Source organism: Hemitrygon akajei, chromosome 29 (assembly GCF_048418815.1).
Source record: "Hemitrygon akajei chromosome 29, sHemAka1.3, whole genome shotgun sequence".
NCBI lineage: Eukaryota > Metazoa > Chordata > Chondrichthyes > Myliobatiformes > Dasyatidae > Hemitrygon > Hemitrygon akajei.
Window position 1 is genome coordinate 23,056,212 of NC_133152.1, and position 24,156 is coordinate 23,080,367.

Genomic DNA, 24,156 nt, shown 5'->3' on the forward strand with positions numbered 1-24,156 from the left:
TCTCCCCCTAATAAGGGAAAAAGAGGTGTCCCCATTTCACAGCGAGAGGGGAGACATCATAGCGGATTCCATCATCAAGGACCCCCACAATTGAAGGCATGCCCTCTTCTCATTGTTACCATCAGGAAGGAGGTACACAGTGATTCAGGAACAGCTTCTTCCCCTCTGTCATCCAGTTTCTAAATTGACATTAAACTCATGAACGCTCTCTCACTACTTTTTTTTATTTCAGTTATTTGCACTATTTATCTTAAGTTTATTTATCTTGTATTGCTGCCGCAAAGTTAACAAATTTCACGACATATCCCGGTGATATTAAACCTGATTCTAAATCTTATGGAAATCTTTCCTGTTGGTAGGTGACTAACACTACTCCAAATTAGGCTTCACCAACATCGTATACAACTTCAACATAACATCCCAGCTCCTGTACTCAATACTTTCCTTTACAAAGGCCAATGTGTCAAAAGCTCTCTGTATGAACCCATCTACTTGTGATACCAATTTCAAGGAATTATGGATCTGTATTTCCAGATTTTTAAGAGCCTTTCTTAAACTACAGAACATCATTTGCTATCTTCCAATCCTCAGGCAACTCACCTGTTGCTACTGACATTTTAAATATCTCTGCTAGGGTCCCTGCAATTTTGCACTAGCGTCCCACAGGGTCTGAGGGAATTCTTTGTCAGGCCCTGGGAATTTATCCACTTTAATATGCCTTAAAACAGAAAACACTTCCTCCTCTGTAATCTACAGTGCCTAAATAAAGTATTCACACCTTTTGGAAGTTTTCATGTTTTATTGTTGCACAACATTGAATCACAGTAGATTGAATTTGGCTTTTTGACACTGATCAACAGAAAAAGACTCTTTTGTGTCAGAGTGAAAGCAGATTTTTAGAAGTGATATAAATTAATTGAAAATATAAACCACAAAATAATTTTAGATTTTTACACACTGATCAACAGAAAAAGACTCTTTTGTGTCAGAGTGAAAGCAGATTTTTAGATGTGATATAAATTAATTTAAAATATAAACCACAAAATAATTTATTGTTTAAGTATTCACCCTCCTTTAATATGACACACCAAATAATCACTGATGTAGCCAACTGGTTTTAGAAGTGACATAATTAGTTAAATGGAGATCTGTTTTTGGAGACCTGTGTGCAGTCAAGGTGTTTCAATTAATTATGGTAAAAATACACCTGTATCTGGAAGGTCCAAAGGCTGGTGAGTCAGCATCCTGGCAAAAACTACACTATGAAGACAAAAGAACACTCCAAGAAACTCTGCAAAAAGGTTATTGAAAAGCACAAATAAGATGGATGCAAGAAAATTTCCAAGTCGCTGAATATCCTTTGGAGTACAGTTTAAGTAGTCATCAAGAAATGGAAAGAATATAGCACAGCTGCAAATCTGCCTAGAGCAGGCTGTCTTCAAAAACGGAGTGACCGTGCAAGAAGGGGACTAGTGAGGGAGCCACCAAGAGACCTATGACAACTCTGGTGTGGTTACAAGCTTCAGTTGCTGAGATGGTAGAGACTGCACTTACAACTGTTGCCCGAGTGCTTCAACAGTCGCAGCTTTATGAGAGAGTGGCAAAGAGAAAGCCACTGTTGAAAAAACTCACATGAAATCTTGGCTAGAGTTTGCTAGAAGGCATGTTGGAGACTCTGAAGTCAGTTGGAAGGAGGTTCTACGGTCTAATGATACCAAAATTGAGTGTTCTGTCCATCAGACTAACTGCTACGTTTGGTGTAAACCAAACACTGCACATCATCAAAAACACACCATCCCTACTGTGAAGCATGGTGGTGACTGCCTCATGCTGTGGAGATGCTTTACCGTGGCAGGGCCTGGGAGGCTTGTGAAGGTAAAGGGTAAAATGAATGCAGCAAAATACAGGTAAATCCTGGAGGAAATCTTGAAGCAGTCTGCAGGAGAACTGTGACTTGGGAGATTTGTTTTCTAGCAAGACAATGACCCCAAGTATACAGCTTATGTTACACAGGAGGGCATAAAAACAACAAAGTTAATATCTTGGAGCAGCCAAGTCAGAGTCCAGACCGCAATCCAGTTGAAAATTTGAGGCCGGACTTGAAAAGGGCTCTTCACTCACTATCCCCATGCAATCTGACAGAGCTTGAGCAGTTTTGTAAAGAAGAATGGAGGATAATTGCAGTGTCCAGATGTGCACTGATAGCTGATAGACACCTATCCACATAGATTCAAGGCTGTAATTGCTGCCAAAGGTGCAGCCACTAAATACAGACTTGAAGGGAGTGAATACTTATGCAATTATTTTATGTTTTATATTTGTAATTAATTTAGATCCCTTTGTAGAGATCTCTTTTCAACTTTGACACAAAAGACTCTTTTTCTGTTGATCAGTGTCAAAAAAGCCAAATGAAATCCACTGTGATTCAATGTTCTACAATAATAAAACATGAAAACTTCTGTGGGAGGGGCAGAGTGAATACTTTTAATAGGCACTGTATTTCCAGTCCGTGACCTCAGGGTTGTTTTACATCAATTCTATAGACTCTGTCCATCTCTCGAGTAAATACTGATGCAAAAATTCCATTTAACATCTTCCTCATTTCTTTCAGCTCCATGCGTAGATGACCTCTCCAATCTAGGAGAACGAATGTTGCCCCTTGCTACCATTTTGCTCTTAATATATCTGTAGAATCACTTAAGATTCTTCTTCACCTGTCTGCTAGAACAACCTCATGCCTTCTTTTAGCCCTCCTGATTTCCTTAAGTGTTCCCTTGCATTTCTTATTCCCCTCGAGTACCTTATCTGTTCCTTCCTGTCTATACCTGCTTTATTACACCCCCTTCTTCTTTTCCTTAACCAGGGCATCAATAAGTAGAGAATTCAGAAATCGGTGGTGAAAAGGGACTTGAGAGTCCTCATTCAGGATTCTGTAAAAGATAACTTGCAGGTCGAGTTGGTAGTAAGGAAAGCAGCATTAACATTCATTTCAAGAGAACTAGAATACTAAGTCCTTTTAGATTGCATAAAAAGATATAATGCTAAGACTTTATAAGATGTTGGTGAGACCATATTTGGAGTGTTGTGAGCAGCTTTGGGGTTCTTATAATACCATAAGATATAGGAGCAGAATTAGGCCATGTGGCCCATTTGAGTCTGCTCTGCCATTTCATCATGGCTGATCCAATTTTCTTCTCAGTTCCAATCTCCAGCCTTCTCCCCATATCCCTTCATGCCATGACCAATCAAGAATCTAAGGAAGGATATCTAAGAAAGGATGTGCTGGTGTTAGAGACGAGGTTAACAGGAAGGATCCCAGTTATATAAGGGTTAACATCAGAAGAGTGTTTGATGGGCCTGTACTTGCTGGAGTCTAGAAGGTTGGGGGGACCTCATTGAAATCTGCTGAAAATTGAAAGGCCTGGATGGAGTGGACATGGAGAGATGTTTCCAGTAGTGGGAGAGTCTGGAACCATAGGGAAGAGCCTCAGAATAAAAGGATATCCCTTTAGAACAGATTTGAGAAGGAATTTCTTTAGCCAGAGAGTAGTGAATCTGTGAAATTCATTGTCATATGCAGCTGCGGAGACCAAGTCATTGAGTACATTTAAAGAGAAAGTTGGTAGATTCTTTATTAATAAGGGTGTTGAAGGTTACGGGGAGAAGGCAGGAGAATAAGTTTGAGAGGAAAAGAATAAAGCAGCCATGATTGAACGGCACAGCAGACTCAATAGGAGGTATGGCCTAATCCAGCTCCTCTGTCTTATGGTCTTATGTAACTGTGTCAGTGCAGATATGAATATATTATGGTTTCTCTCTAAATCTCCGCTTTTAACAATCCATATCACTCAAGTTCCACCATAAGTATAACAATTGCTTTTATGTGACTACCTCTAGTTCCATTTTCTTCATCCTTGAGACAAGGTCGTTAATGAGACAAATGTTACATTTATTGGCCCTAAACTATATCTTGCTGCATTTGAGAAGTTGTGGTGGAACAGAAGCTTGTGCAACCATGAACAGACATCCCACTGTAACCTTGATGTTTAGACTTAGGAGTGTCTTTAAGAATATTCTTAACAACTTCTACTTTTGCACTAAATATAAAATTAAGCAGTGCAGAACATTGTAATGACCTCATTCACTGTACCAAGTATATCAGGGTATCCACTAACAATATCTGCATTATGTGAACTTGACACCCACTTGTCATAAACATAAAGGGATTCTGAGATGCTGGAAATACAGAACAACACACATAAAATGCTGGAGGAACTCAGCATTTGTGGAAATGAATGAACAGTTGATGTTTCAGGCTGAGACCCTTCATCAGGACCAGAAAGGAAGGGGGAAGATGCCAGAATAAAAAGGAGGGGAAAGGGGAACAAGGACAACTGAGAATGTGACAGGTGAGGCCAGGTTGCTGGGGATTGGGGAGGGGGCTCTGCATTATTTTACAGACAGATCACAAGGTGATGGATGACTATCTCATCCACACCACAGCTGCCTCGTGGTGTGGGACGAGGACTCCAGAACTGTGAGAACTGATGAGAAACCCCATCTCACCAGCGAAGCAGAATCTTGGCATTTATTTGAGATTTCTGGTGATGAGCCAATTTGCAAATAGCTTTGGCAGTCTGTTCAGGGAACTATTTGATAAGACACATCATCTCCTTCTCCCTGAGGCCCATGATTATATTTTATGTTGACTAATACCCCATTGACTCAAGGTCAAGGAGATTTGCCTGTGGTTTGCATGAAGAACAGCTAATATTGCATGGTCCAACTGAGTCATCAATTTCTGTTGTCTTCCTTCTTCCCCCCCCCCCCCCCCCCCACAGCTGCTTGTATATGAACATAATGCCTTTCCTCAAGGATCCTAATATTCTGCCAGCTATCACTGTATACTCCCAGCTGTTCTGGGCTGACTTAGGCCCAGAGAGCCAAATAGGATTCAAAGGAATGTTTGAAACCTGTCTGTGAGGGGCCTTTTCACAGTATAGGCCAGCATCGGATTTATAGATCTATCATACATCCTTTTGCCCTCTTCCTTAAGGTTACCGATTATAAAGTTTCTTCTGTGTGAGCATGGCTCATCCTGCTCTATAGACTCTGGGTTGAAGATGATCGTGATAGATTTTGAGGTAAGGAGCAAGGTTTATTGGCTCTTTTTCTCTTGGAGTCACTCTTCGACATCCAGACCCATTGACAGCAGTAGAAGCAGATTTTACATGTCTTATTGATGCATTTCCCACGGGCTTTCTCTCTGTTTACCATAAATACCCACAGCAAACCTCCTTGTTATGGGTACAATTCCAATCAGAGAAGCTTTCCCATTGATTCTCATTCACTGTAAATTAGCCAGGGCACCTTGATGCTGCTGCTTTGATGTCTAAATCACTCATCCAACATTTAGATCTTTTCTCCACGCTTACACTGTAATGAGACCTGAGAGTGGGTAGCTTTGGTAACATCCATCAAAGCAAAGGTTAGTAAATGACAGTGGAGGTTGTTGGGAATATTGGCAACTGGATCACATTTCACCTGTTTTATGTTGATAAAGAGTTTTCATCCTTGGGTGGATACTAAAATAATGTGGTTACAAGTGTGATCGTAGATCTGGGGATCCTTTCCTCTGTGGCAAATATTGCAACTTGTTACTTTATGTGGACTAATCAAATTGTCTGAATGATGGTAGGACCTCAGGAGGATCATGAGATGAGTCAACCACTCATTAATACTGTCTTTTTCACTCACATGCAAGGCAAAGATGAAGTTAGATGTTATTTCTGTTGTTTGATTGCATTGTACCTGACTAAATGAGGCGATACTAGAGTTTTGGTTTGCACCATTGTCAGACAATTCCTTTGTTTTATCCTCTATCCTAGCTTCACCAGACTGGTAAATATTTAAATTTGCATGGTATACAGCAGCCCCTAATAGACCTTCTATGCTTCTCCTTGAACAGGATTGACTGCACCATTGAGGGAAGAATACAGTAGGCCATATTGTTCAGTTCTAGTAAGAGACAATTCTGCCTTTGCTGATGGAAACTATTTGTAGGCTACAAAATTTGTTCTGAATCTCTTCCATTCTGCATGGTGGCAGGATTACTTTACAAAGAAGTGTGCCTCAGAATGAAGACTGGATTTAGTTGCTGTAAGATGATCAACGCTAAATGGACAGCTATATGTGGCTGGTGGATTGGCAACAATAAGTAGGGTGTTTCCCTATTTCCTTCACAGCTTCTACAGGTGCATTTTGGAAACTTTGTCCTTCAATTCTCAGAATGTAGCGTTGCTACTGCATCATTCTTGGAAATCAACTCACTCATCCATTCTGTATTCTTTTTGCTGTATCAGAATTCAACATGAGCACTGATTTGTCAGCAGGAAGGCACATGTTGCATGCAGTGGGAGACATTCAGCACTGCTTTTATTATGCATGACAGCCTAAGAGCGCATTGGATCCATTGTCAGTATGAAGGATCACACTCTCTTAACAATAGATGACCAGCCTGTTATCATCAATGTCTGCGCTTGATACCTGGTCGGTACCTAATTTTCTCCATTTTATTTTGTTAGACTAGTTTGGTACAACAAAATGACTTCTATTTCATTGTGTGGCAGCAACTCAATGCATAAAAGCATGCAGATATGGTCAAGAATTTCAGTTGCTGTTCAGACAAAGCATGAGAAAGGGGAAGGAATGTGATTTAAATGTCTTGGACCACAGAATGATCGTTGGTGCTAGACAGGGTGGTTTGAGTATCTCAAAACCTGCTGATCTCCTGGGATTTTCACACACAACAGTCTCTAGAGTTTGCAGAGAATGGTGTGAGCAGCAGTTCTGTGGGTGAAAACACCTTGTTAATGAGAGGAAAATGGCCAGACTGGTTCAAGCTGACAGTAACTCAAATAACCATGTGTTACAGTAGTGGTGTACAGAAAAGCATCTCTGAACACACATCAAACCTTGTAATGGATGGGCTACAGCAGCAGAAGACCATGAACATACACAGTGGCTACTTGATGAGATACAAGAGGCACCTAATGAAGCTATCACTGAGTTGCTGGGGGGTGGGAACCAAACCTAAGAGATGGACAAAGCGGCAGTTGGCTCACAAACACAGAATGCTTGCAGACAGTGTGAGAGGGAGGAGAGGCAGATGATAGAGAAGGGATACACTCAGACCGATGGTTTGAGATGTCTCTATTTTAATGCAAGCAGCATCATGGACAAACCAGATGAGCTTAGAGCATGGATCAGTACTTGGAGCTATGATCTTGTGGCCATTACAGAGATTTGGATGGCTCAGGGGCAGGAATGGTTACTTAGAGGGCCAGGCTTTAGATGTTTCAGAAAGGACAGGGAGGGGGGCAAAAGAGGTGGGGGCATGGCACAGCTGATCAGAGATAGTGTCACGGCTGCAGAAAAGGAGGAAGTCGTGAAAGGATTGTCTGAGTCTCTGTGGGTGGAAGTTAGAAACAGGAAGGGGTCAATAACTCTACTGGGTGTTTTTTATAGACCACCCAATAGTAACAGGGACATCGAGGAGCAGATAGGGAGACAGATTCTCGAAAGTTGTAATAACAACAGGGTTGTGGTGGTGGGAGATTTTAATTTCCCCAATATTGATAGGCATCTCCCTAGCAAGGGGTTTAGATGGGGTGAAGTTTGTTAGGTGTGTTCAGGAAGGTTTCCTGACACACTATGTAGATAAGCCTACAAGAGGAGAGGCTGTACTTGATCTGGTATTGAGAAATGAACCTGGTCAGGTGTCAGGTCTCTCAGTGGGAGAGCATTTTGGAGATAGTGATCACAATTCTATCTCCTTTACCATAGCACTGGAGAGGGTTAGGAACAGACAAGTTCGGAAGGTGTTTAATTGAAGTAAGGGGAAATATGAAGCTATCAGGCAGGAACTTGGAAGCATAAATTGGGAACAGATGTTCTCAGGGAAATGTACAGCTGAAATGTGGACAAATGCTCAGGGGATATTTGCATGGCGTTCTGCACAGGTACGTTCCAATGAGACAAGGAAAGGATGGTAGGGTACAGGAACCGTGGTGTACAAAGGCTGTTGAAAATCTAGTCAAGAAGAAAAGAAAAGCTTACGAAAAGTTGAAAAAAACTAGGTAATGATTGAGATCTGGAAGATTATAAGGCTAGCAGGAAGGAGAGCCAGAAGGGGCCATGAGAAGCCCTTGGCAAACAGGATTAAAGAAAACCCCTAGGCATTCTACAAGTTTGTGAAGAGCAAGGGGATAAGACATGAGAGAATAGGACCAATCAAATCTGACAGTGGGAAAGTGTGTATGGAACCAGAGGAGATAGCAGAGGTACTTAATGAATACTTTGCTTCAAAATATTCACTATTGAAAAGGATCTTGGCGATTGTAGGGATGACTTACAGCGGATTGAAAAGCTTGAGCATGTAGATATTAAGAAAGAGGATGTGCTGGAACTTTTGGAAAGCATCATTGGATAAGTCACCAGGACTGGATGAGATGTGTCCCAGGCTACTGTGGGAAGCGAGGAAGGAGATTGCTGAGCTTCCATCATCAACGGGGACAGGAGAGGTTCCGGAGGATTGAAGGGATGCAGAAATTGTTCCCTTATTCAAGAAAGGGAGTAGAGATAGCCCAGTAAATTATAGACTAGTGAGTCTTACTTCAGTGGTTGGTAAGATGATGGAAAAGATCTTGAGAGGCAGGATTTATGAACATTTGGAGAGGCATAATTTGATTAGGAATAGTCAGCATGGCTTTGTCAAAGGCAGGTAATGCCTTACTAACCTGATTGAATTTTTTGAGGATGTGATTAAACACGTCGATGAAGATAGAGCAGTAGATGTAGTGTATATGGATTTCACAAGGCATTTAATAAGGTACCCCATGCAAGGCTTATTGAGAAAGTGAGGAGGCATGGGGTCCACGAGGATGTTGCTTTGTGGATTCAGAACTGGCTTGCCCACAGAAGGCAAAGAGTAGTTGTAAACAGGTCATATTCTGCATGGAGGTCAGTGACCAGTGGTGTGCCTCGGTGATCTGTTCCGGGACCCTTACTCTTCATGATTTTTAAAAAAGACCTGGATGAGGAAGTGGAGGGATGGGTTAGTAAGTTTGCTGATGACACAAAGGTTGGGGGTGTTGTGGATAGTGTGGAGGGATGTCACAGGTTACAGCGGGTCATTGATAGAATGCAGAACTGGGCTAAGTGGCAGATGGAGTTCAACCCAGATAAGTGTAAGGTGGTTCATTTTGGTAGGTCAAATATGATGGAAGAATATAGTATTAATGGTAAGACTCTTGGCAGTATGGAGGATCAGAGGGATTTTGGGGTCCCAATCCATAGGACACTCAAAGCTGCTGTGCAGGTTGACTCTATGGTTAAGAAGGCATACAGTGTATTAGCCTTCATCAACCGTGGGATTGAGTTTAAGAGCCAAGAGGTAATGTTAGTTATATAGGACCTTGGTCAGACCCTACTTGGGAGTACTGTGCTCAGTTCTCGTCACCTCACTACAGGAAGGGTGTGGAAACTATAGGAAGGGTGCAGAGGAGATTTACAAGGATGTTGCCTGGATTGGGGAGCATGCCTTATGAGAATAGGTTGAGTGAACTCGGCCTTTTTCCCCTGGAGTGGCAGAGGATGAAAGGTAACCTGATAGAGGTATATACGATTATGAGAGGCTTTGATTGCGTAGATAGTCAGAGGCTTTTTCCCAGTGCTGAAATGGCTAACACAAGAGGGCACAGCTTTAAGGTGCTTGGAACTGGGTACAGAGGAGAGATCAGGGGTAATTTTTTTTTATGCATAGAGTGGTGAGGGTGTGGAATGGGCTGCCAGTGATGGTGGTGTAGGTGGATACGATAGGGTCTTTTAAGAGACTCCTGGATAGGTACATGGTGCTTAGAAGAATAGAGGGCTATGGGTAACCCTAGGTAATTTCTAAAGTAAGTACATGTTCTGCACAGCATTGTGGGCCAAAGGGCCTGGATTGTGCTGTAGGTTTTCTATATTTCCAGTATATATAAGATGGGCTAAAAACAGAGGATATGTTTTGTTTCCCAGAGATTAATCATGAAACAGATGGTTTCAGTACAATCTAGTAATCATGGTCGCTATCTCTAGCACTGACTTTGTATTCCAATTTATATGATTAACTGAATTTAAACTTATTCGTCACCCTTTTTGTATCTCCAAAACATCAGGTTAACTGGTTTTAATCTAATTACTACAGTTATATTCTTAATTATAAATAGCAAGTACTGGAGTCTGCCTTGCCCATCTGATTTCACAGTTTAGCCAGATCATTTGCCATGATCAAACAGCACTGGTTCTTCTATTCAGCGCTAATCTCCTATTCCAAACAACTCTTACCTTGGAGGTACTAGCATATCTGAAAGACAAAACACAGATCATGGATCAGTTTATTTTTGCATTAGAGCAAAGAAAGATTCAACATTCAGCAACTGTTGAACCCTTTATTGAGCACTGGAAATAGCTACCTCTTAAGTATACCATCCATAACCTGAGGACTGGTTGAGAACATCGTTCTGGCTGGGCTGAGTGATATGAAGATTTTATTGGTGTTTATTGTCATCTGATTCTTCTTTTATTAATAGCAGAATAATTAGATCCCTACAGCATTAAAATCTTATTTCCCCTCCCCCTTCCTCTATTACCACTTTGGCCTCTTATCTCTTCTCACCTGCCTATCACCTCCTCTTCCATTTTCCATTTCTCCCATGGTCCACTCTCGTCTCCCATCAGATTTCTGCCTCTCCTTTCCACACCTGGTGTCTACCCCCTTCGTTTCCAGCCCTGAAGAACGGTTTTGGCTTGAAATGTCGAAAATGTATTCGCTTCCATAGATGCCGCCTGCATTTTGTATGCATTGCTCTGGATTTCCAGCATCTGCAGAATCTTGTGTTTATTAAAATATGTGTCCTGCACTTGGAAACTGATCTTTTCTCAAATATTTGTAAAGCAAATTAATTTGAATTATGAAACCTCAGTTGGATAGGATAATGAGATTAAAAGTTATGGTACAAATGCAGTCTTGATTTCAGGCTTTCATTTGTGCTAGGCAAGATAGGAATTGTTTTTGGATGCAGTTGCTAAGTACCTTTTATTTGATATTGTTTTGAAAATGATTAAAGTCAAATTATTGTCAAACAGATTGTCCCCAATACTGTATACTTTCAGTTCCTCAGCTGCAATTCTACATACTGGCTGAAGTCATTAACTGTGTCTTCACAAAGGAAACAAATTGGATTCATTTTCATTCATCCAACATTTCTGTTGTCATTGCAACGATCTATCAAATTTTAGTTAAAACCAGTAAGAAATTAAACATTCCTGATTGTCTAATGGCTAGATTAAATATTGAGGCTGACTTTACAGTGAAGGAGTACCAAATTAAATGCTAGTCTAAGCTGGGGTAGGTGACCTTCGGTTGGCCCATGCCACCAGGCTTTTACTATAATAAATCAGATTTGACTGTGATGCTGTTCACAGCAGAATGCCCTGTCCACAGCATGGAAGGACTAGGTAAACTATAGCGCGTTCCAGCTGAGGCACCGTTTACTATCATTAGTCAGTGTCTCTCAGTAGTAAATTAATATACCTGTAGTAATCTCCAGAATATGATCTCTGATAATTGCTGTATCATTGATCTGCAAGTCCACAGGATGATTCAGTTGGAATACATACCTTAGGATACTCATCTCAGTTATTACAAAATGTCACAGTCCCCGTGACTGGTGTGAAATTGCCAGATTTTCCAGAGATTACTAGCTTTACCCCTGACTAACTGAGTCAAACCTGCACCTTTAAGCTTGGCTTCACATGCTACAACCTGCAGACGTATCTTCCGTTAACCAATGTGGATGGTAGTAAAATGAATAGAGATGGAGAACATGATTCTTCTCGTCACAGCAAACCACTTTAGATGTAATCATAGGGAAAGTGTGCCAGCAGCTACTTTCCCCAGGAGTTTAAGGTGGTTTGGCTTGTCATCAAACACTAATAAACTTCTACAGATGTACTGCTGAACGTATCCTGGCTAGATGCATCATGATCTTGTATGGTGATTTGAATGTGCAGGAATGTAAAAAGTTGCACAGAGTAGTGCACTCTGCCCATTACCTACAGGCACATCCCTCTCCATCTACAAGAGGTGCTGCCTCAAGAAGGCAATGTCTATCATCAAAGATCCTCACCACCCGAACCATGCCATGTTTTTACAGCTACTACTGGGCAGGAGGTACAGAAGCCTGAAGTCCCCCACCACCAGGTTCAAGAACAGAGATGTCCCTTCAGCCATTTGGTTCTTGAATCAACTAGCTAATAGCTACAATTCAGTATTTCTATGACAATTTTGCACTAAAATTGACTTGTTCTAGTTATGCTTACTTATAAAAATTGTTTTTCTTGTGAATGCTACTTATATGATCCTATGTGCTAATGATGCTGCTGTAAGTTTTTCTTTGCACCTAAGATTATGTGTACTTTGTGCATATAATAAACTTGACTTTGATTTTAACAGTCTAAAACTGGTTCTGAGGTTTGTGGTAGAGAAAGACTCTTTCAACATTTGTCTAGGCTGAATAAGGCTACATCCACACTAGACCGGATAATTTTGAAAAAAACTGGTTTCGCGTAAAAACAATAGGTGTCCACACTATGCGTTTTTAAAAATATCTCTATCCACATTGAAACAGAGATTTCGGCGAATCTCCTCTTACTGGGCATGCGCAGGACACATCTACCGAAAACAAGCGGCATGTTTGGTGTCGAATCTCACTGTGAAAGTGCACTTTTGTGTAGTTACAGACTAGAAAAACTTAAAGCGATGGACATCTGTTGGCTCTCGCGCAGGAGAACTTAAAAGTTAAAAAAAACAAATACTGGAGTGTACGGAGGCAACCGACAGGGAGTTCACGGACAGATTGGCCCGGCTGACGACGAACACTGAAAAACTGACTAACTCTGTTGCATTAATAAAGCACCTTGTTAAATGTATAAAACATGTCTGCATCAGTGTTATCTTGTATTTCCATACATTAGGCTGTTACACATCTATTGTCACAGAAGTACTTGCATTAATAGGTAAACCACCTTCATACAAGCAAGGACAAAACAGGGCAAAGTGAGTATACTTATTTATTCAGTAAGTTATGGGTCAAAGTATTTGGTTAGTACATTTCCAACTCTTCTGGCTTCAGTCTCGTTGCCATTTCTTCTGAAATTGTTAGGTTGTGTTCAAGAAAACAATGAAATAGCGCGCTGCCGTCTGATAGCGTTTTCAAAAGTCTCCGGTTACCCCATCCACACTGATCTGCCTGAGCAGCGTTTTCAAAAATACCCACCCTGGAAAGCGTTTCTGAAAAGCTCCGGTTTCAGGGGACGAAAACGCCTTTTTAGTGTTGACGGAGGGTAAAAACGAAGAGAAAAAACTTTGGTTACAGATTTATCCGGCGTAGTGTGGACGTAGCCTAAGTTTGATGTCACATTGTTACCTTGAAATGAAATTAGCTTTCCTTCCTCAGAAAGTTGATTAAGTGCCAATGGCTCACAGAATGGAGGAAATTAACACACAATTCTGAGTGCTGATTAAAGCAGCTGATAATGGCTGTGGTGCCAATCAAACATATTCCGTCGAACAAGTACAAGTACCTGTGAGCAAACAAAGATTAAGAATGTCATCCGGCAAGAGTCTGCAGTGAGCTCAGAAAGGACTTGGCTCTCAGCGGTGGTGCACAGCAGGGGCAAGTCCTGCTGTCACTTGATCTTGGTACCAGAGATGTTCAGCTATTCCATTCAGTATGTGCTCTACCTCCAGAAGTCCCACTTTGCCATCGAGAGTTTTTCCATCTGACAACCGTGGGCCATTGATGCTCTTAATTTTGTAGACAGGAAGGTGCCATGTCTGCTGGAAATCACGAACTTCCCGCTCTGTGACATCGGTGTGCATGTATTGGTCAAATCTTGTCACATTTTGTTAAAGGAAATGGGTAAATTTAAGTAATATTCCTTATTTTGTAAACAAATAATAAAAAAAATACATTATATGCACGAGATTCTGCAAATGTTGGAAATCCAAGGTACAAAATGCTGGAGGAAATCAACAGGTCAGACAGCACCTATAGAGAGGGACATTTTGACATTTTGGGCCGTGACCCTTCATAAGGACTGGAAAAGGAAGGGTGAAGAAATCAGAAAGAGGTGTGGGGGGGGGGGGGGGGAGGAGAAAGAGTACAAGCTGAAAGTTGATAGGCGAAGCCAGATGAGGGAGAAAGTAGTGGGTAGGGGAGGAGGGATGAAGTGACAAGCTGGGGGGTGGGTGACAGGCAGAAAAGGTGAAGGGCTGAAAAAGGAATATGTTAAGAGGGGGAAGTGGACCATGGAAGGAAGGGAAAGGGAAGGGGCGCCAGAGGGAGCTGATAGGCAGGTAAAGAGGAATAGGAGCGGAGCCAGAATGGGGAATGGAAGAAGAGTAGGGGGAGGGGGAGAAATTACCAGAAGTTAGAGAAATCGACATCCATGCAGAAGGTTAGAGGCTACATAGATGGAATATGAGATGCTGCTCTTCCAACCTGAGAACGTTCTCATCATGGCAGGAGAGGAGGCCATGGACCAACTTGGAAATGGGAATGGAATTAAAATGGTTGGCCACCAGGAAATTCTGCCTGTTGTGCACGAAGCAAAGGAGTCAATGAAATAAACTACATTTATTGTTTAGGTAATTGTGCTATCAAAACTATGGTGAAACATTATGCTACCTACAAAAGATATCATAAAAAGCAGGACAGAGTACTGAAATCCCATTTATTACTGGAAGGGTATTACATTTGTACACACTGGGTAAAGGTATTATTTCAAACTGCTTTCTTTATATTTTGCTTAGAGAAACAGAAATATAGGCATTGAATCAACACAAGTCAAAATGCCTCCACAATCCAAGCGGTCAATTCTCAGCTTGCATGCGTAAAGTCATTCCTTTAGCAAGAAGGGCCACAAGGTTGATACCTTTTTTTAAAAAGATGGAGACAGGAAAAACAATTGAAAGATAAATCTGCAACTGTCCAGTCACGGCCAAAGAATGTACAGAAGAGTTAAAATCAAACTAAAAGAACAAAATGCCTTCATCAGACAGGGAATGAATCTGAATCTAAAAGTAGATACAGAAAACTTATGTTGGGGCACCAAGGTAGCATAGCAGTTAGCGCAACACTATTACAGCTCAGGGTGCTCCCGAATTCAGAGTTCAATTCAGGTGCCATTCTGTAAAGAGTCTCTGTACATCCTCCCCATGGTATGCCTGGGTTTTCCCACAGGTGTTCCTGCTTCCTCCCACAGTCCAAACATGTAGGTTAATTGATCATTGTAAATTGCCCCGGGATTATGTTGGACTTAATCAGGATTAAGGGGGTTGCTGGGGCAGTGTGGCTTGAAGCGCCTACTCCATGCTGCATCGCTAAAATAAAATAAATTGTTAGGCTACATATTTTCAATGAATAAGTACAATAAAATACTTTGTTAGAATTGCATCTTGCTTTAGAACCTAAGAACGTTTATAGAATATCAACAGCTGAAACAGTTAACATTTGAAATGACCTTATAACTGAAGGATACTTTGTGCCAACAATAATTTTCACAACCTTCTCAGAATCATGCAGGATGCGTGACATTTGGCTAGGTAAATCATCAAATGATGATCGATCAGTGAAAGAGAACAGGAACAGGACTGCATCAGCCTTGTCCTTGCAGGCCTGAGAAAAATAAAAGGAGGATTACTCACTATAAACTGTACTTGTGAGGGTTTATTCAATATAATGTAAATGCACTGATATCCTGCAGTTTTGTGCAAGTATATAAAGATTGCAATATCATAATATTAAACAAAAAGTGATTCTCTTTTCATAAGTCCACAGGGAAGAAACTATGTTTGATTTAACGCAGAATTTGAGCAATCCAATCTATGAACAAGCAACGTGGTCTGGTTGAGACTTCTCTGTAAATCTAAAAATCAGTCCTATGTCACTGAAGAATTTGCTAACACCAGGACTAAAAGATATAAATATTTCACTTGATATTTCAGGAAAAATTCTTAAAATTCCATATTTTGGGGCTCTTAAAAGTATAATATTCCATGAGTTAACACTTTCCCTGATTGTATAATGTATCTGTCATGCTTTCTCATTAACCTAGCCAGCTACGGCTTATGGTCTGCCATTGCTTTGCATTCACCAGCTGCATGAGTAACAGCTTGCTCTCCATATCGTACTGTCCTGGCTTGCGCACCACGTAGACAGCTAGGACACAATATCCATGGTTGATCCTGACCAACGTTGGGCTTCATGTATGTATGATTTACTGAAGTTAAACCTCAGCATAATAATATTGTGTCTTGATTCTGATCACCACAACTAAAGCTGGTATCCATGCATGGAGAGATTTACTAGAAGTTGAAGGAGTCAAGTTACACAGAGAAATTGGAGAAGTGAAGACTATTCTACTAAAAAAGAGAAACTTAAAAAGAGCTTCAACAGTGCTCAAGCTATTTTTAAAAAGATGAGGAGAAATTGGTTCCACTGTTGGGTGGGTGGGGGTTGATAACCAGGTGAATACAGATTTAAGATAATTGCCAAAAAAAAATCTGAAAGGGAGCTGAGATTTTGTTTCCTCCTCAAAAATTGTTAAGATCTAAAATGTACAGCCTCAGAATGATACATTCTTCAATACTACATGTCAAGGAGAATATAATAAGCTGAGAACTATGCAATTTCCTTAGAATTTCCCTAAAGGAGTCAAATGATCCCAACAAAGATCTTCATACATTGAAATCGGTACGTTAGATTTGGATACCCAATCAAAACAGGTATAAGTCTTAAAAAAAAATCAGATCTGCTCCTTCAAATCTATTGACCCTGATATGTCATAGACTCTAACACATCCTAGGACCAACCAAGGTAGGTCTTACATAGTGAGTGGTTGGGAACTAAGGAGAGTGGTAGAACAAAGTGATCTAGGAATACAGGTACATAATTCGTTGCAAGTGGTGTCACAGGTAGATAGGGTTGTAAAGAATGCTCTTGGCACATTGGTCTTCATAAATCAATGTATTGAGTAAATGAATTGGATGTTATGTTGAAGTTGTACAAGATGCTGGTGAGGCCTAATTTGGAGCACTGTGTACAGTATTGGTTACCTACCTACAGGAAAGATGTAAACAAGGTTGAGAGTGCAGAGAAAATTTATAAGGATGTTGCTGGGTCTGGAGGACCTGAGCTATAAGGAAAGATTTAATAGGTTAGTATTCTTTAGAACATAGAAGATTGAGAGGAGATTTGATATAGTTATAGAAAATTATGAGTATAGATGGGTTAAATGCAAGCAGGCTTTTTCCAATAAGGTTGGGTCAGACTATATCCGGAGGTAATGGCATTAGGGTGAAAAGTGAGAGGTTTAAGAGGAACTTGATGGGAAACTTCTTCACTCAGAGGGTCGTGAGAGTGTGGAATGAGCTGCTAGCACAAGTGGTGCATGCAAGCTTGATTTCAACGTTTAAGAGAAGTTGGGATATGGAAGGCTATGGTCCCGTTCAGATCAATGGGAGTGTGCAGCTTAAATGTTTTGGCAGTGACTAGATGGGCCAAAGGGCCTGCTTCTGTGCTGTACTCCTTTAGGACTCTATGATACTAACAACAGTTTGACAAATAGCAGAATTTAATATATAAATCTACAATGTGCTGACTCAGAAGACGTTTAATTTTAAGGTGCTAGAGCTGAACACCATCCTGATCTTAGCTAGGGACCATTTAAGGAAGGATAAACTGTGCAGCTAAGATACACTAATGAACAGAACAAGCCATATCAACTTCAGAATAAATACATCAGAAGCAGGATCTGAATGAATCCATTACACCATTGTTATACAGTGCCTTTGGAGCTTTCTTACAGAAAGGTCAATGAACTATAATTATCCGTGAAGAGCTACCCAATAACTAAGCAGTAATTGTAGAGTCTGAATAGCCAGCTCTCCTGAAAACAAGTAACACAAACAAGGCATAAAATGTGGGACTTCACCAGGTTTAACCACTAAATCAGTCTATCTATTGATTGAGAAACAACGAAGACTAGACCCTTCGGCCCTTTGAACTGTACCATTAAATCCAATTAATACTACCCGAATCGCGGGACAACTTACAGTGATCAATCAATCTACTAACCAGTGTGGCTTTGGACTGTGGGAGAAAACCCACACAGTCATGGGGAGTGGCAGGAATTGAACGTGGGTCACCAGTGGGTACTGTAAAGTGTTGTACTAACCACTACGCTACTGTATCATCCCACCTATTAACACTTATAATAAAGTTCAAACCAACTGAACTATAGCATTATCTAGAGTGTAACGAAAAAGCTGCTAGAGGAACCCTGCAGATTAGACAGCATTAGTAGAGAAAGAGATGGCTGATGTTTCAGAGAGGAAATATCCTATTTAAAGTGAGAGGGAGGGGCTAGATAGGGGCTGGCAGGCAGTAGGCAGGACCAGGCGAAGAGAAATTATTGGGGAGATGGAGTAATGCAAGGGAAGGGGAGGAGGAGTTGGGAGGGAGTGGCTGTAGGATGACAGGTAAAGTAGATAAGGAGGCAACGGAGAAGGGTGATGAGAGGAACAGAGGCTGAAAGTGAAGAAACAAGACGCTGCAAGTTCTGGAGTCTGATAAATAAGGAAGATGACAATTAGAACCAGACAAGGGAGGAATAATGAGCAGATGGTACCAGTCAGAGCAAGGTAATAAAACTATGTAACGGGAGCTGGTGTACAGGGGTTGGGTATAAGGGATGAGGAAACTTGGGTGGACCAAAAGAAGAAAGGAACACAAGATTACCTGAAACTTGAAAAGTCAATATTAATACCATTAGGTTATAAATTATCCAGGCAGAATCTGAGCAACACACACAAAATGCTGGAGGAACTCAGCAGGCCAGGTAGTATCTATGGAAAAAAATACAGTCGACGTTTCGAGCTGAAACCCTTCAGGCCCTAAAAGTCGACTGTACTTTTTTCCATAGATGCTCAGATTTCCAGTATCTGCAGACTTACTCTTGTTTGCAGGCAGAATATGATGTGAACATGAGAAACTCTGCAGATGCTGGAAATTTCAAAGCAACACACAAAATTCTGGAGAAACTCAGCAGGTCAGGCAGCATCTATGGACATGAATGTTCTTTTAGTTTGGCCTTACCTGCCAGTGGATAAGACTGGGGACAGACAGATTCTGAATGAGAATGGGAAGGAGAATTGAAATGGCTTGCAACTGAAAGCTCAAGATGGCCTTTACAGATCGGGTGCAGGTTCTCCATGAAAAAGTCACCTAGTCTACACTTGGTCTCACCGATGTAGAGGGAGCAACACATCAAGAGCACCAAATGCAATCAACCAAGTTGAAGGTGGTGTATGCAAATGACCTAGAAGGGTTGTGTAGGCTTCCTAGATGGAGGTGGAAAGAGGAAATACTGAAATAGTTGTTCCATCTCCTATAGCTGCAGTAGGAAAATGCCAGAGGTTAAGGAAGGATGGGTGGGGAGATATAAGAAAGACAAGGAATCACATAAAGAGTGATCCTTGTGGAAATCAGAAAGGGATGGGAAGAATAAAATGTGACTGGCAGTAGGATTCCGCAGCCGGTGGAAAACTTGAAGGATGATTTGCTGGATGAGCTCCATCTCCATTCCTGTGAGAACCGGTCCAAGAAATGGAGGGAAATGTGAGCTTACAGTACAGCAGTCATGTTTCCTGAAAAAGGACATTTCAGATGTCCTGAAATGGAAAGCACCATCTTAAGAACAGATGTGGTGGAAAATGAAGGAAAGGGACAGTGATTTTAAAAGAGACAGGTGGGAGGACGTATCGTCCAGGAACCTGTGAAAATTAATGGAAGTATAGAAAATGTCACCGCTCATCTCCTGAGATGGCGAGAGAGCTATAGAAAGGGGAGAGAGGTGTCAGAAATGGTTCAAATGAATTTGAGGACAGGGTGGAAACTAGTACTTAAGGTCATAAAATTGACAAGTTCTGCACAAATGCAGCAAGGTGCACCAATACAGTCATCGATGTAACAGAGAAAGATTTAGAGAGTGGTGCCAGAGCAGGTTTGGAACAAAGACTGTGCCTCGTAGCCAATGATAGATCAGGTGTAGCTAGGGCCATTGTAAGTGCCCATGGTTATAACCTTTGATTTGTAGGAAGTGGGAGGAAGCAAAAGTGAAGTTAATCAGGGCAATAACAACTTCTGCCAGGCAGATGAGAGTGTTAGTGGAAGAGAATGGCTTGGATCTTGGATCAGGAAAGAAGCAGAGTCTAAGATCTTCCTTATGGGGAATTGACATGTTTAAAGACTGGATGTCCATGTGAAGATGAGACAGTGAGTACCAAGAAACTAGAAAATGTCAAAATGGTGGAGGGCATGTAAGGTGTCCTAGATATAGGTGGGATGGGACTGAATGAAGGGGACAAGATAGAGTCAAGGTATGAGAAGATAAATTCAATAAGCAACTCATTTAGTTTCATGGGCAAGAAAAGGCAAGTCTGAGACTGCACTGCAAAGATACCAAATTAGTTATTGTTTATCCTTCTTGTGCATAACGAGGAATGTACTTAGATTTATACTGCACATTTCTTTATTCAATGTCTTTGATGTGTTCTTACAGCAAGAATGTGGTCGAACTTCTTCAGGGAGGCTTCACTGCAATCCCAAAACTGAAAGCGAAACATGATCACTCGACCACTCTCCACCAGCTTTCCTGGCCAATAAACAGTCCTTGTCTGAATTCCTATAATTAAGAGAAACATTTTATCCTCTTAAGAAATAAGATGTTTCACCAGAATGCCGAGATATGCATTTTTTATTGTTTTATATTGCTTTATAAATTCTCAACAAAATTCAGTCTCCAGTTCCATGTATGTTTTTCAACACAGGCGGTTCAGCACAATACTTGCTGTTCACACACTTACAGAGAAAATACAATAAGGATTGCACAGTACTGTATATTATGTTTTTCCAGTTGCCAAATAACACTTAGTACTTCCAAACTATCACAAAGCTAAGTACTCTTATTTCTGTTTCCTATCCACCTTCCTATTTTAACCAATATTCAGTACCGTGCTAAAGTCTTAGGCACTCTAGCTATATATATGTACCTAAGACTTTTGCACAATATTGTAGATAGAGCTCAGAATTGCACACGCATGAATGATATGCATAGAGATATACAGATGAAAATAGTCTCGGACTTCACCTGTCGTCTCATGATGAAGGCTGGGGATTTCTACACCAGCAAACTTAGCAACTGCTGCTGTTTTCCCAACACCGCTCTTCCCAGACACAAAGATCTTGTAACTGGCAATATCGGGTGCTGACTGTGGAGAGAACACTGGCCGCTCAAGTAATCCTAGAGACAAACAGATTCACGTTGACATTACCAGATTAGATGCTGACATGAACTGAACTAATTTCTTGACCTATAGCGTGTACAACTAATTCTGGCTCAAGCTATGTCAACCCACAAAGCAGAACTTGAAAATACTTCAAATTTAAAATTTCTGCAACAATTAATTTACTGTTTTAGATTCAGGAGTACAGCCCAAGGATTCTAGCTCTGGAGGATAAATGAATGTATTCAATAGTTGTAAACAGAAAGGATACTTCTAAGTAACTGAAGAGACCATAGCAACTTCATAGAACAAACGGCACAATCAACACAATAGGAAGTGGGACTGTGAAAGTATACTAGGCATGCCTCCCGGGTAAAGAAAACCATGGAAATTAACTAAACAGATTCAATCTTTGAACAAGATGTCTTTTACTGTCTTACCCAGGTTTGCATAAAGTAAAATTATTAGAAACATCCTTATGCTTTGTGACCATCAATTCTTCATTCTATTAAAAAGGAAGATAAATCTTTACTCACCAAACACTTTCCTCTTGTTTTTACGTAAAATGCTAGCCAGGTATTCCCGGGCTTCCACAGAGTTAATCCAATTGGCTGTTACTAGAGAGCCTGATTTCACAATAATTGCCATTTCCTGACCTTGGGAGTTTAAGATCTTCTGATTCCCATCTGATAGCAAGCTGCATAAAATTGAATCCCATGGAAGAGGAATTTCAGGAGTTTCTCACAGGCACCAGCCCGCACAACAAAGCCCTATTTACAAATCCCATAGCAAGTCATGGATTGTAGCAAAACCAGTTATCAGCCGATTTCAGATTCCCAAGTTCCTGCACCCTTTAGATATTACCCTTGTAATACTTTTAGAAATGATACACATGTATAAACAGTAAACAATAGAGGCTCAGGTCACTCTGGCCTTTAAGGACTGTCATTGACTCACGTTCCAAATACAATCATTTATCATCAACTTGCAAGTTGCATTTTCATCCTTATCCCAAAACCTTGGTGCTTGGCAACAAGTCACATTATATCAAGCTCTCCACACAACATCTGCTACATAAACTCCTTTAGTCTTCAGTTCATCAGTATGCTTTTTGCCACATGGCTCAGCAGATACAGGTTCTGCATTGTGTTATAATAATTGAAAAGTCTCTGGTATTTGGCACCTCTGCAGGTCAAGAAACAACTGGGGCTTCACTGATGTTGATCCTTCAGGAGCTGATGTATATCAGCGCGCAGACTATGTGGCTGAGTTTGAATACAGAGCTCTGAATAAGCTTAACTTTATACTAAGGGGTGCATGGCAGGCCAAGGTGGGCAATGTTAAAGAAAGCAAAGCAAAAACAGAGGGTACACTCAACAGGTCAGGTAGCAATAACAGAGAGAAACACAGTAAAGTTTAGGATCCAAGACCCTTCATCACAGCTGGAAAAAGGAGACAAGTTCTCTTCACATTGTTTTTCTTTTGGATTTCCAGCACCAGCTTGGACTAACAGCACAAATGACTAAAGCATGCAAGCTCCATGAATGACTATACCCAGATCTAGAAGGCACAGCCTCAATATTGAGGAGCGACCCTTTAGAACAGAGGTAAGGAGGTATTTTTTTGTGGCCAGAGTAGTGAATCTGTGGAATGCTCTGCCACAGACTGCAGTGGAAGCCAAATCCGTGGGTATATTTGAAGCGGAAGTTGATCGCTTCCTGATTGGTCAGGGCATCAACGAATATGATGGGAAGACAGGTGTACGGGGTTGAGTGGGATCCGGGATCAGCCATGATGGAATGACGGAGCAGTACTGATGGGCTGAATGGCCTAATTCTGCTCCTGTCTTATGTAAGAGAAGTTAAGAATTCAAAATCAGTCAGGTCAAATATTCAACAATATTTAAAGAGTAGTTTCAGAAAATAACACAACAGCAGCAGTAAAGCTGATTGTTCAAAAAAAAAACACAGAAAAGGCCATCCAGTGTTGCTTTCAGTAATCGCTGTTACTATCCCTGATTTTTACCTCGCCCTTCTGCACAGCCACTTTAAACTTTGTTCATTCAGCTACTCACTTCGTATACCGACTTTATCTTCTGTCCCACAGGACCGGCCCGGTTACAACCTTCTACCCTTAAAACCCGCCCGCTTGCTCCCTTCGAACCAATGCACCCGGGCCCAGTGATAATTGCTTTGTGACTCCATGTAAGACCCACACACAGGGAGAAGCGCCATTAACACAAACCACTCATTGTATTACCAAGGCAGCCACGCACAACCTTGCGTCTGACGTCAGTGCCCCTTCTGCCTTCGTACGTCATCACGAAGTAGCTGCGAACTGCTGGGTGACTTTTAGTGGTGATTCCGCAATTCAGATTATTATTCTCATAACAAAGAGCGTCCTTCAAATCCACAAGGCTGTGTTGTTGGGCTGTAAATACGTTAGCCTTGTGCAAGTAGTAAATGAATATTTGTTGATCACCAAATAAATCAAGCTCCGCCAATAAATGTCTCAAATTGAGGAAATAGAAATGGATCAAGGAAACTTCAGGAAGGGTTAAATAGTTGGAGAAGGCCAAAGTGGTAGAAATACTCAATATTGTGACAAATTTGAAAATAAGGTTAAAATGTTATTGCTAGAAGGCAAAACAGTGAAAATGAGAGTAATTAAAGTGTCGAAGATGGAAAAATCTAAAAGCCTACATC

General features: G+C 41.0%; 2 protein-coding genes across 3 annotated transcripts in view; both read right to left on the minus strand.

The window, feature by feature from the left end:
• Positions 1-13,027, minus strand: part of ano11 (anoctamin 11) — a 69,027-nt gene extending 56,000 nt beyond the window's left edge. Inside the window, exon 1 of the mRNA XM_073031861.1 lies at positions 10,387-13,027. The gene's annotated coding sequence lies outside the window, so the exon portion shown is untranslated. The remainder of the gene's footprint in view (positions 1-10,386) is intronic.
• A 132-nt stretch (positions 13,028-13,159) lies between these two features.
• cplane2 (ciliogenesis and planar polarity effector 2) lies at positions 13,160-24,011 on the minus strand. Of its 2 annotated transcripts, none has more exons than XM_073031865.1 (6): positions 23,526-24,011; positions 21,988-22,221; positions 21,316-21,468; positions 20,726-20,850; positions 15,646-15,782; positions 13,160-13,997 (listed from the first exon to the last, which is right to left on the minus strand). In XM_073031865.1, exons 2-6 carry the CDS (start codon positions 22,097-22,099, stop codon positions 13,757-13,759), a joined length of 768 nt encoding a protein of 255 aa, XP_072887966.1. In that variant the 5' UTR covers positions 22,100-22,221; positions 23,526-24,011; the 3' UTR covers positions 13,160-13,756. The 2 variants fall into 2 exon arrangements, with proteins under 2 accessions (XP_072887966.1, XP_072887965.1); XM_073031864.1 differs by having other exon boundaries at positions 21,988-22,148; positions 23,526-24,003.
• Positions 24,012-24,156: the final 145 nt, after the last annotated feature.